This window comes from Cavia porcellus, unplaced genomic scaffold (assembly GCF_034190915.1).
Source record: "Cavia porcellus strain 051 isolate PalLab524CR breed Dunkin Hartley unplaced genomic scaffold, mCavPor4.1 scaffold_31, whole genome shotgun sequence".
Classification (NCBI taxonomy): Eukaryota; Metazoa; Chordata; class Mammalia; order Rodentia; family Caviidae; genus Cavia; species Cavia porcellus.
The window spans coordinates 39313066-39326522 of record NW_026947514.1 but is presented as its reverse complement, the minus strand read 5'-3'; the positions used below and the strand labels follow the sequence as shown (position 1 = coordinate 39326522).

The 13457-nt window shown below is 39.0% G+C and overlaps 1 protein-coding gene across 1 annotated transcript in view; it reads left to right on the top strand.

Moving 5' to 3' along the window:
• Positions 1–877: 877 nt before the first annotated feature.
• Syt16 (synaptotagmin 16) overlaps positions 878–13457 on the top strand; it is a 31481-nt gene continuing 18901 nt past the window's right edge. The window contains 3 exon segments of the mRNA XM_003472302.5: positions 878–1176; positions 5845–6098; positions 12679–13116. Of these exon segments, the coding sequence (XP_003472350.2) occupies positions 879–1176; positions 5845–6098; positions 12679–13116 (990 nt within the window). The 5' untranslated portion in view covers position 878.

Genomic DNA, 13457 nt, shown 5'->3' with positions numbered 1-13457 from the left:
TAAAAATTATCACATTACCATTAGTCTCTCTCAGAGACTCCCCTTCACTTGTGACACACTTGTGCCAAAATTCTTGCCATTTCCTGAAGCAGTTGTAGAAGTCTTCTCTATTGAGCATCTTTTCAAAGTGTGACCAAAATAGGGTGAATGCTACTGCCAAGTGGCATCAAATGGAAAGGAGAGCTCACGGAAACACGACCGTGTGTCCTCATTTATTTTATTTACAGGATCTGGCACAGTGCAGCTTCTGGTTCTCTCTGAAGTCAAAATGTCCATGAATAGTAAACATTTTTAATCTATTCAGGGCACAGAGGCAGGTAGAACTGTATAACCAGCCATGAAAGAGGACGTGCAGAGCCTTTTCAGAAAGTGTCAGGAGTGATAAGTGTGTGCAAAGCAAGAAGAATTTTGGGGAGAATCCATGTCAGTATCTTTTACTGCACTAATTTTTTAAAAATGTAAGCATCTATCATATTTTCCAATCATGCTCATGCTACCTATCTCTTCTCTGAAGTGGGACCTGGCTCTTTGTATTTAATAAATGAGATGAAATGATATTTCCCACAGAATTGCTGATAAGGAAAATGTGCTACTAAATATCTTGGACACTTACAGGCAATGTAACAAAATGGCAGTGCTGCCCGGCTTCCCACCACAGTCCACAGTACTGACTACGATTGTCAGAGTGTTTTTTTCCAGGTTCTGTCCTAGTTGTCTGCTTTTAATTTCTTTCATGAATGCTCACTTCTGCAACACTTATCATAATTTTATTCATGGGATTTCTTTTCTTGTTTCACCCTTATGGAGTCCAATATCTGTTACAAAAATGCCTTAAGTCCTTTCTGTGCGGCTGGAACCTGCTAAACTAAATGTCCACAATGTTCTCTTGGTTCCTGGGATGTTCTGTCTCTGTGCTGGATTACAGAGGCCACACGGAGACTCATGGATCTTATTTTTTCCTAGTTAATGGCTTTGGGGATGATGAAGAACTTTCCACATCTTCTGGCAGTGATGAGGATGTGATCAAACAGTTTGAAATTTCCGTGTCCCGGTCCCAGAGTTTTCTTGCTGGAGCCTCTGAGCAAGGAAAGCCCAGCATATTGGGGCAGAAACCAAAACGTACACGTCCACTCTCTACCCAGAAGGAAGACAGCACTGAAGTGTCTGCTGGTGAAGGTATTCCTTGCATCACATTTTCCCTTTATCTAGACTAGGAATAATCTAGAGATTGTTTTTTAGTATTTAAATGCTATACTGTACATCTAAGTACAGAAAAAAAAAAGAAAATGAGGCAAAGTAAACTAAAAAGAGAATACAGAAAGAACAGTACAATATTTCTGAGTTCTTTTCTAAGTAAAGGGCAGGCAGCTCTCTCAAAGCTTTATGACCAGGGCCCTCGGTAGTTACAGGCTCTAGAACAGGGCAGAGTCTGAGAAATACATTTAGTAAATGATAGAGCAGATATCACACATCCACTACTGTGATTTGATTTCAAGGATCTTGCTTCTTGTCCTTTTGGGGGATGAGGCCATTTAAACCAACAAGGAGGCCACGATCATCTCCCTTATTTTCAACACAAGTAGAGAAGAAGGTGACCACACAAGCTGGAAGAAGATGGGAAGAAAAGAAATTTGGATTTAGTGATGTGAAGAGATCAGGTAAAAAAAGAACAAAGAGGAAAAAATAATTAACAAACAGATCCTTGGGTTTTTTTTTTTTTTTTTTTTTGGAGAGGAGGTATGCTAAGGTGCCATCCATCCTTTAGTTTAATTTACTGGCACCAATCAGTATAGCATGTTATGTTGTTAGCACAAGCTAGTAATTGTTGGTGTGTTGTAACCCAGCCACTTTCTGTGACTGGATCTCTGTTGGCTCCTCACACCCTCTGTTGGTCTTTCTTTCTCTGGTGTTATACAGAGCACTCATCTCTCTCCACTGACAAGGCAAATGATAGCTAATGAAAGTTAATAGGAGTTCATTCCCTGGGAATCACTTGTTTAATTCTAAAGCTAATGGCTCCATTTCCCAGCAACTCAAGGGTTTGGGTTCTGATGTGCACCAGTGGCCAGTGTTCCAAGGATTGTGGTAACTACCTAGTCTATATCCTTCCTGGAATTAGCAACAACTTATTCTTTATTACAACTGGTAATTCTGAAGCTTTACCAGATAGTGATAGAAAAGGTAAAATTCCTTCTCCAGGAAAGAAGAAAAAAGTCCTCAATGTCAAATGAATAACAGGTAATTTTTTTTTTTCGTACTGAGGATCGAACTGGTTTGCCAATCCAGCACTTGTGCCACTGAGTTAAATCATTGGCCCTACCATGTAAATTTTGAAAGAAAATCACCAGGATTTTCATAGAAATGGCTACATGCCAAATTTGAGATCACCAAATGCCATGAAATTTCAATGTAATTTTTATTCCTTGGTTATTTTCTGTCATGTATTTTTATTCATCTTTATATTTGTGGATTTATTTCAATGATAAAGAATAATGAAAAGAGTAAAAATGCATCTATAGAGAGAATTTTTTGGAAGGGAAGACAAGTTATCTATTTATGGAGCTATTTCATTCTACCATAAACATATTTACTAAGGTGAAGTTTAATTGTAGATAGTTCTTCCAATTTAAAGTGCATTTGACAGTGAAATTGAAGATAAAAATCTGAAACACAAATGATCTGCAGGCAGGTTGTCTTATGTTTGATCTTAAGTGTGATCATGCTAGATTCGGTGGGGGGATTATTAGCATCGTTATTGTAGGGGAATGGTGCTGTGTATGTCGTTTAGTGTTACCGCACATTGCTTATCCACGTATTACTGATAACAACATGGAAGGTTTGGCATAAGTGATCTGAGCCAGAGGCTGAGTGTGAGGGTTTTAGCCAGGAAATGTGAGATACAGAATAATGGTTCATTCACTGAATTTTTTTCTAATAACCTTATTTTACAAGTTAAGAATAGCTCATTTTTACCATTTTTCATAAAAGGTCAACCTTGTTTTCCTGGTAACATAGAGAACATCTTGATTATCATATCCTGTATAGTTTTGTTTGGGATAATATATCAATAATGACCAAACAAAAAATTAATAGAACCAGTAGAAGCACATGAATATGTCTACCGACAAAGGGTTTTGTGTGTGTGTGTGTGTGTGTTTACCTGTATTTCAAGTGATGTACTGCAAAGAATTGGCTTGTGTGATTGTGAAAGCTGCCTAGGCAACAGATACAGCACTCTGAGTATGTAAGGTAGGCAGTCAGGAAGAGTAGACGCAAATCCCTCAAGCATGAGCTGAAGTTACAGTTCTCAGGTAAGATTTCTCCTTCTTGAAGGAAAGATCAGTGCTCTCACAGTCTTTCAAGTGACTATATAGGATGATCTCCTCCATTAATGTCATCTGGTTATAGGCTTTAATTGTATGTAGGAAGTACCTTCCCAACAACGCTTCGATTATTGCTTGATGGGATAGTTGGCACCTGCAAACCAGGTAGGATGACACATGAAACTGATGACCACAGATGACAAACAAGAGTCTTTATGGTTGGCAGTGATGAAGAAGGGTTGGGAGTACAACAGAAAGTAACTAGATAATAAGGTTTTCTTCCATCAATGTGGGATATGAACTAACATGCTGAGGAATTCTCTGATCAAATAAATCTCATTGATGTGACATACTTACAAGCTTCAATTTCAATGAAACTAGACTACATTTCTCTAAAAACAAGCATTAACTTCCGTGTGTGTTTAAGGTGACCTGGTCTTCTCTCGTGCACAGGCATAGAAGACTGCTTTATGGGATGTGGCTCCCTTCTCTTTTACTGCCTTCAGCGCAGACTTGCTTTTCTAAATTATTACTTGCTTGTCTGTCATGGAAAGTGGTTTGTTACTTTAATATAGTTATTCTGTTTTTCAGCTATGAATAACATTTCAAGGTTTAATGTAGCTGTTGAAAATTCCCTTATTACTGATCTAGGTATTATCACCATAGGAGTTAAAATCATGAGACGATTTTATAGGGTAATTTCTTGGCAAAGTTGTTTTGTGCTAAAATCCTGCTGGGTGCTATACACGCTGATGGATGACCCACTGTTTAATAGGACATTTTATTGTTCATGTATGTGAGAAATGGGTGTGATAATTAGACACTTACAAGAAAATTCTGTTTTATGTTGTAGGTTTTGCACGTGGAGTTTCTCTTGTTCTGACATTTTCTGTGGCTTTTTAAAGTATATTGCCAAATAACTGAAAGCATGAATATAAAATTTTTGTAGTATCCTATGAAGTCTGAACTGAATTATTAAGAATAATAAGTAGGTAGGGGAACTTCTCAAATGGCTTGCTATGGTTTTGCAAAATTCCAAATCAGGGATTTTGTGCCCCAATGACCACACGTGCCTGAAAATGTTTCTATTTGTTCTGCATGGGGGTAATATGTTTTTAAGTGAGGATTCTTGAAGTGTATTATGTACCCCACGATAATCTACTGTTACTTATATACTATGTTGTGACACAACTGGATTCTTCAAATATTAATTGCCTGCCCAGGCTTAAGGTTATCAAGAACCTATCAGCACATAAAGAATCTGCAGTAGATGTATATGTCCGGATGTATTCAAGGACTTCATATTCTTACAGAGGTTATAAGATTAATGGGGAAACAATTCTGATTATTTAATGTGTGCACAAGATCTATATTTGGTATCTACTTTACCCTCTCCCTCATTTGTCCTGTGTGTATATCTCAGGATGAGGGCTGCTGGAAGGGACTGGAGGCCAAAGAGAAAAGACATTTTAAGTACTCTTCAGATGTTTGGGGAAAAGCAGGCTGGAGGCTGTTGACTAGCCAGACCCTGTCAGGTTTTCTTTATCATCCAAGGGCAACATAGAGGGAGAGGAACGAGATAATCAGGGGAATAAAGGGAAGCAGAAAGAGAAGGAGGGTGTAACGCTGAAGCCAGAGAAGAGCTTTGACTCTAATGCAGTTGGGGATGGTTCAGAAGTTGTTGGGACTTTGGATGGAGAAGAAGGAAAGGGCAGGAGGAGGGTCTGAGGGCTGCTGTAGGCAGAAAATACAGAAGTAACATTCTCATGAGCCAGTGAGACCAGAGGTGTCAGTGAAATTGGAAAGCAATACACACAAGAGTTTGCTAGGTTGAATATAGTTCAGGCCAGACAGGTAAGCAGGCTGATCTGTATAGAAAGCCTGTAAGCTGCCACATAATACAGTGTCATGGGTTGACTGTGACTATCTGCTGACCTTTATCACTTTTTACATGAATAAATAGATGTTAAGAGTTTGAATATTGTTGAAGGTTTTAGGGCAGAGATAGTATTTAAACCCAGATCATCTTAACCAATCCTAGTGTTCTATCTATGGATCAAATAGAAACTTGTTACCCAAGAGACCTGCTGAAGCCTTCTGAGGAGAGAATAATACAGTGTAGGTCAGAGAAAGGAGTGGGAAGAATCAGGAAACCTTGTGGGCCTTGCAATGGGTTACTATTTTTGCTTTGCAGATCCATCCCTGGAGTTTGAAGCAATTATTGGTAACAAAAAATGCTAATGTGTTTTTTAATCCCTTTAACACAAATGTCCATGTGATATATTTTTAGGAAATGTTAAACAGCTATAACCCACATCAGAAGTTAATGGACTTTTTGTCTATATGAACTGAGTTTATCCACTGTAGGGGTGGAATTATGTTTCTGCAGGTGTCATTGGTGTGGGTATTTTTTTTTTGTTTGTTTGTTTAAAGTCTTAGTCATTGTGATTAAAATCACTCAGTTTTCCTAGGTAAAAAGGTATAAAAGTATACTTGAAATAGTTTACTTTTGCAAATTTAGATTTGGATGGAACCAGCCAACGGAGTTATTCTGACCTTCTGTCTTGCGAAGAGCACCCTATCTCCACCCCCTCACAATCCTCATGTGAAAGAGGAGATTCCAGGTACTATGTCACATCTCATCAAGAGACCAGCGTGATCCAGAATCTCAGTCATCAGTCCACAGAGGGCGGCTTGGAGATGGAGACAGCTTTTAATACCCATGGATTTGAAGATTCCTATGCCACTGACAGCTCCTCTGTGTGGAGTCCCGAGGTGAGTTACTGGTTTTCCATTGTTTGCTTTAACAGTGAGAACTCATTGGTTTCTTTTCTCTCCCTCCTCTTTCCTCTGTGTCCTTTGCTTTCTCTCCCCCAACCAAATTTCCAAACAAAGGTAAAACTGCCTTGAAAAATAGTCCTAAAATTTTGTGCGAAAAATAAATGTTTAGATGTCTAAAGCCCTTGTGCCTGCCAATAAAAGATTCATAAACAAATTTAAAAATGGGGAAAAATGGTGGAAAATAAATAATGGTAACACAATGTACCCTTCCGGGCCTATTTTTATACAAAGGAATTCTTACTTCCTTAAAGAAACTGTTTTATTTCCTTTATAGTTCTATTTAAGTGGGGTATATTTTATGTATCAAATAATTAGGAATAATTGCAATTGTTCAAAATGAAAATTATTTGAAAATTGAACTAAAATGAAATGAAATGATGCTACAAGTGAAATTGTACATAATATTATGATGAAGATATTTTTGGTTTCATTTTATTTTACTTTTGTCATGCTGAGAATTGAACCTAGGCCTTTGCACACGCTAGACAATGTTTTACCACTGAGCCAAATCCTCAGCCTATGATAAGGATCTTGATATATTAGTGTATTTGTTAGATTTTAATTATGAGAGAGTCTAGGAGGCAACTCCTCTCATTCATCTGTAATGAGATTCTAAATGGTGATATAGCTTTTTGGAATAATGCTGGTGAAACTGCTTCTTCTAAATTTCTTTGATAAGACTAGAGGAGATGATGGTAGTAGCTACCATTTATTGGCACACCAATTACTACATTGCATGTACCATAATAAGAAATCTGTAAGCATCATTCTATCTATATTTAAGGCTATTTTTCTTTTTTCTTTTCTTTCTTTCTTTTCTATTTTTTGAAACAGAGTTTCACTATGCAGTCCAGGCTGGTCTTGAACTCCCAGTCCTCTTGCCTCAGCCTCTCAAGTGCTGGGATCACAGGGGTGTACCACTATGCCCAGCTAGGTTATTTTTCATTAGATAAATTCCTCCTGTAATGATTCCATGACATTGGAAGATACTAATCAGTGGTGTACATATAATTCCTAACTTGAAATTAATTTTAATGAGGAGACAGAGGAAGAGAATGAATTTGCTTTGTATCAGTCTGAGAAAATATACAGGATGAAGCTCTTCATGGGACCTGGGTGGCCATGGGAAGGCAAAAAAACCTGCAGAAATAGAGTCCCAAGACGAAGTGCTGATGGTGTGTGTGTGTGTGTGTGTGTGTGTGTGTGTGTAGAACGGGAGAGGTGTGTATGCCTGCATCTGTATTGTGCTCCGGCCAAGGACCAGAAATGGTAACTCAGATAAGTGGTTTGTGGCTTGTTGAAAGCACTCCTCCCTGTGGAAACTCCCCAGACTGTTAACCTCATCACTTTGTTGAAAAGAAAAACAAACAAAAAAAGAAGTTTGATTCCCCATCATTTTATTGAGTCATATCAAATCTCACACAATAACATTTAAAAATATTCTTTTTGTTTCCTCACCTGAAAACAAGACAGAACAATTTACCTGTTTGTTGACACAATTTCTCTCCCTCCCTCTCTCTGTCTTTCTCTCTCTCTCTGTCTCTGTCTCTCTGCCTCTGTCTGCCTGTCTCTCTGTCCCTCCCTCCCTCTCTCTGTCTCTCTGTCTCTCTGTCTCTGTCTCTGTGCCTCTGTCTATCTGCCTCCGTCTGTCTGTCTGTCTGTCTGTCTGTCTCTCCCTTCCTCTCTCTCTTTGATAATTGTACCATTAGGCGTGAAATTGCTGTTTCTACATAACCTTCCATTTACCTGCCTCCTGGAACTTTAATAGAAGACTTGTATTGAGGGTACTAAATGTTCCCTGACTCCAAAAATACACAGACATCTCTGTGTGCTCCATTCAACCTCCTATCTATTTTGAGACAAAAACTGTAATTTGGTGCTCCTACAGCAGAACTTCAAACCCAGCTCAGAGGCAGTTCCTGTAACTGCCTGCTCTGCAGGCTTGGCTTACCTTTTAAGCATTGATTTATTTGCCTCTCAGCTATGTTAAGAACCCTGTCTTCCCTCTTGTATCTGGCATCGGGAACATATTGTGGGCCCGTTTGCTTTGGGCCACACAAATGACATCAACACTGTCTTACTGAAACAGCAAGCTTTTTCAGTTTGACAGAAAATCTTTAAACCTGTTTGGGTTTTGACAATTTGACGCAAGCATGCCCATCTTAAAGAAAAAAACCAGGATATTGGAGCTCAAGGAACCATTTATTTTGTCCCTGAAGGAAACCAGTCATGTGGTGGGACTACCTGCTAGGCTGATGGATGTTTGAATGCTGCTCTTTAGTTCTGGCAAAAGCCACTGGCTTTCTCCTGCAGGCCTGGGGCTTGGCAGGGAAGTCTACAGGAGGGTGGCTGATGATTTTGAGTGCCCAGGGAGACAGGTGTCCTACTTTTCATCTCTGCTTTTTACTGATTAATTGGTTGGCCTTGAGAAGTTAATTAAAATCTGCCAAATGGGGATAAGAATGAAGAGATTTTTACCTAGCAGGAAGGTCAGATGGATTAGTGGTATTAACAGTACCCACACGAGGAGCTCCTCAGTTGCCTGGTGATAGCTAATGTGTGTTGAAATAATTAATTGCTGTAAAAATACCAACCTTCACAAATCTCTTGTCTCAAATCAACCCAGGAAAGGACTGAAAAATCCAGTTCTCATGGGTCACAGCTTGAATGGGCCTGTCCCCAGCCCAGGTGTTGGCTGGTGCTGTCTTCCTCAGCCTTCTTAGGACAGTCATTGGGGAGCCCTCCCCATGACTCATCAGAAACCCAAAGTGACAAATGGAGAGAGAGTCCTTATTAACTAGAATATTTTCACCTTGGCTTTGAAGTCGATGGCAAACTACAAACTGTTAACTAATATCAAAACCTTTCTAAAGAATGTGAAATTCACAGGAGTCTTTTCCATCCTCGATCTTCTAATTTCTTTTTATCTCACATATTACATGTGGATACCTATGCTGAAGGGTTCTGGGGGAAAACTGGAGACCGTATGGTCCAGTGTAAAGCTTGGAACTTTGAGCATACTGGTAAGGCAGATTCTGGACATACACTGCCAGGGTGTGAGTCCTGGGTAACCCCTTCTGGCCTGTAACCATAGTGGGGAGGGGAGAATACAGTTAGCACTCATCCTTTCTGAGCTTCAGTTTGTACCTCCATGAAAATATTAAATATCCATGAAGATATATAAATACCTACCTCATTAAGATAAGGTAAACATTTAAAAAGATAATGTTTCCTCCTTGGGTTCTCAAGCAGGGCAGAACCCAAGTTTTGTCCTCACTGTGTTAGGAAGTGTCATGCCAGAGAGCAAGAGTGAATGATGAGGGAGAGAGGCAGGGAGAAGAAAGGTCCAGTGTGAGCATGCGCCACTGAGTGGGCCCCCACTGAAGGGGAGCAATTTCTTTCACTTTTCTTTTTTAAATTTTTTAAACATTTTATTTTAAAAAGAAAACAGTAAGACTAATAAAGAATTTCAAAACGAGATAATAGGAAATTAACAATGATTAATATATTGCATATTGTTGTCTTCAGAGTAGTTGCTCAGATTTCAAGACATAGGAATGCAAAATTGATCAAACAATATAAACACAAACTGTTGTTTTCAATGAGCTAAAAAATTAGGAATATAATTATCTTAGCTATATATATATATTTTTTTTTTTCTTTCACATTTTTCTTTTTTCCTTTCCTCCATCCCAGTTGTTCTTCCCTTTTGAACAGTTTCTTCCCTTTTCACAATATCTATTGTACATTTTGTGTATCATTACCTCTTTTAGTTTCTTACACTATGGAGACAATCCAGTGTTTATACGTGTGTTTTTGATTTGTTTCACTTATGAATATGATCTTTAGTTGCATCCATTTACCTATAAAATCTTTGAGTTTATCCTTCTTTATAGCTGAGTAGTACTCGTTTGTATATCTTTCTTATCCATTCTTTGGTTGATGGGCATTTGAGTTGTTTCCAAGACTTAGTTATTACAGATTGCACTGATATAAATGTGGGTACACATATATCACTGTGCTATGCTGTTTCCAATTCTTCTGGAAAGTACCCATCAGGTAATTGCCTGATTGAATGGGACCTCTAATCCTAGGTTTTTGAGGAATTTCCTCACTGATTTACATGGTGGTTGCACCAGTCTATGCTCCACCAACAGTGGAGAAGGGTTCCTTTTTCCCAATATCCCTGCTAGCATTTGTTATTGATTGATTTTTTGATGAGAGCCATTCTTTCTGGGGTGAGATGGAATCTCATCTCTTGAATGAGCAATGATGTTGAACATTTTTACATGTATTTATTTGCTATTTGTATTTCTTCCTCTAAGAAGTGTGTATTTATCTTGGATGCCCATTTTTTGGACTGGTCTTTGAATTTGGGCTCCTGATTTTTTTTGGTGATTTCTTTTTCTTGCAGGACCATAGTTGGAGAAGCTATATAAACTAAATTCATGATGCCTGACCAAGGGAAGGAAAATTTGTTATATGGGACATGATCCAGAACACTCTGGAGTTTACATACATGCTGCAAGCAGAGTTCTATAGCTTTCTTTGCCGTGGAATCACAGGCCACTGGTGATGGCTGAAAATCACACTTGATGAATAGGAAATAAGTTTTTATTAAGTTATGCTAGCCTGAAGCCATGTAATATCCAGACAGGCTATGCCTGTAAAAAAGGATGCACCAAGAGATGAGAGCAAGGAGACCTGAAGTGTTTAAGAATGGCTTTTATAGTCTCTAAAGGACTTGGTGTGGTACCTGACATAAGGTGCAGCTTAGCAGATGTTAACCATTACTGTTTATGTCTAGGTGAGCAATACAGAGATACTCAGAGTAGGCTAACATAGACGAAGATTTCATAGAGATGAGGGAGTTTGAGCAAAGACTCTGACTTGATTTTTGAGTTGACGTAGCTCCTTGGAGACTGCTTCTAATATTATATATACACTAGTCAGTTGTATTCAGAAGTCTCTATAGCAACCACTTTTATCATTGCAAACGAGAACCTCTGAATAGAAACACTCATATATAATGGCATGCTCAGATGAAAAAATATAAGAAGCTTCCCTTATTTTACAAGAAACCTGAATTTTCTTGGCAGGTTAATTTGAATGTTAAATGAAAAGGGCATTTGTTAGATGTCTATTCTATATCAAGTTCACAACGTCTCTATTCAGTTGAGGGAAAAATGCGGAAAGATGAAACCATTTGCCAAATGGAATAGTAAGTAGTGAGTGAGAAGACCTGGCCTTCCTAAAGATGTTTGATTCTAGAGAACCATTTACTTTCCCTGTCACTGTGGGAAAGTTTCATCGATGAATGCTCATTTCAAGGTATTCTATTATCATTTTTAAATGAAGAGCTCTATAAATTAGTAAAGTCTGATGTGCAGTTGCATAAATAACAACTGATTTACAATAAGAATCATTCCAGAAATTAGATACAGGCAAGAGTCGTACCTTTAGAGGAGAATTAAAATTATGTCAACATCATTTATAATTTGTTGATGAGTGGTTCATTATAATGAATGTAGTTCTACTTCTCCTACTGGCTTTCCCTAGGAGCCTGAGATCTGAGCCACTATGGAGAATTGCTGTCCCAAGGTGATATTCCATAAAAAAGAAGCATAGTAGGAGATAGGAAACACCAGTTCAGGAATAGATAGTTATGGAGTCTAGTTTGAAGCAGGTATTTTCATGTTCACTAAAACTTCACAACACTTACCCTATCAGGTAGGCATATTGATATACAGTTTTTATCTGTAGTATGCAGGAAGTGGGCTATCTAGCTAGGGCAAAAAAGCTTGTCAGTGGTAGAATTATGATTTCAATCTTCTGGGTGTTCTGGTTCCAGGTCCAGTATCATATTTTGCTAAATGGCTGTTTAACCTTGTTATTCAAAGTATGATGTAAGTCAAGTATTTCTTGTAACATTTTAGAAATCTCAGGCTCCTCTCCAGACTTACAGAATCAGAGTCGTAGAGTGATTCAGGTCTACAGGAAGTTTAAGATGCAAGCTCTAAACATTTGCTCTCCCATACAGTGAAAATATACTAAAGGATCATCTGCCCAGGACTGTCGGGAGTTTTGTCTGTAGGAGGTTTTGGCTTGCAGAGAACAGGTCCAGGTTAAACCATTTCTCCTGGGGACTCAAAGAAAAGTCACCTGTTGGCAACTGCATGACTGACTTCACTTTAGATTTAATGTCTCAGTGGTAGTGGGCAATTGTGCTTTCGGAGAGTCAGCATATATGAAAACATTTCTCAAAATATAAAAGCTTTATTTACTCATTCCTAAAGCATCCATGCAGGCTTACCATATGTCAGACATTGTGCCCTCCAAGAATTCACAGTCTAATGGAGAGGGATCAGTAAAAATGCTTTTCTAACCACAGAAGGTCATGCACTGGCAGCCAGAAAACATGGGACTCGGAAGGGGCACCAAGGGGTACCAACTTGCCAAAATGTAATTAGGCATTGTCATTTCCATTTCTAATCTCTTTCTCTTCCTGCAACAGGAACAGGATGGGATCAATTTGCAGGTGCCCTCGGGGGTCTTGGAGCCAATCTCAAAGTGCGGTGACCTAGATGTCATCTTTGAATATAGTGTTGCAACCCAAAAGCTCACAGTGACCATTGTGAGAGCACAGGGCCTCCCAGATAAGAACTGAAGTGATGTCAACAACTGGCAAGTTCATGTCGTGTTGCTTCCTAGTAAGAAACAGAGGGGCAGGACAAGCATTCAAAGAGGGCCCAATCCTGTCTTCAAGGAGAAGGTAACTTTTGCCAAGCTGGAGCACAGAGATGTGGCTGCCTGTGCTGTTCGCTTTCGTATGTATGCTGCCCGTAAGATGACCCGTGAGAGAATGATGGGAGAGAAATTCTATCTCAGCCACCTGCATCCAGAAAGGGAAATGAAAGTGACTCTGGTCCTGGAGCCAAGGAGCAATATAAGTGTGAGTATGTTAAATGATGCTGCTAATGATGTGGTGTCTGAAGACCTGGAATTGTCAGTCTTTGATTTAGTACAGTCACCTTGTGAATTCAGAGACCTTAATTTAATTTTCCAATTGGCTGTCCTCATCCTTACAGGCCCTGATTTGCACTTCATAGTACGATGGGTCTTTCATGCCTGTCTTCATCATAATCCGATGGACGTGTTCCCAGTTCATTTTAGGAAATTGCCCCAGTAGTATGGTAAAGGGCATGGCACAGCCTAGAGAGGCAGATGGCTTTCTCACTGGCGGATTAGTGGTCACCCCTCCCACTCTCAGTATGCATTATGGTGTGCCTCAGA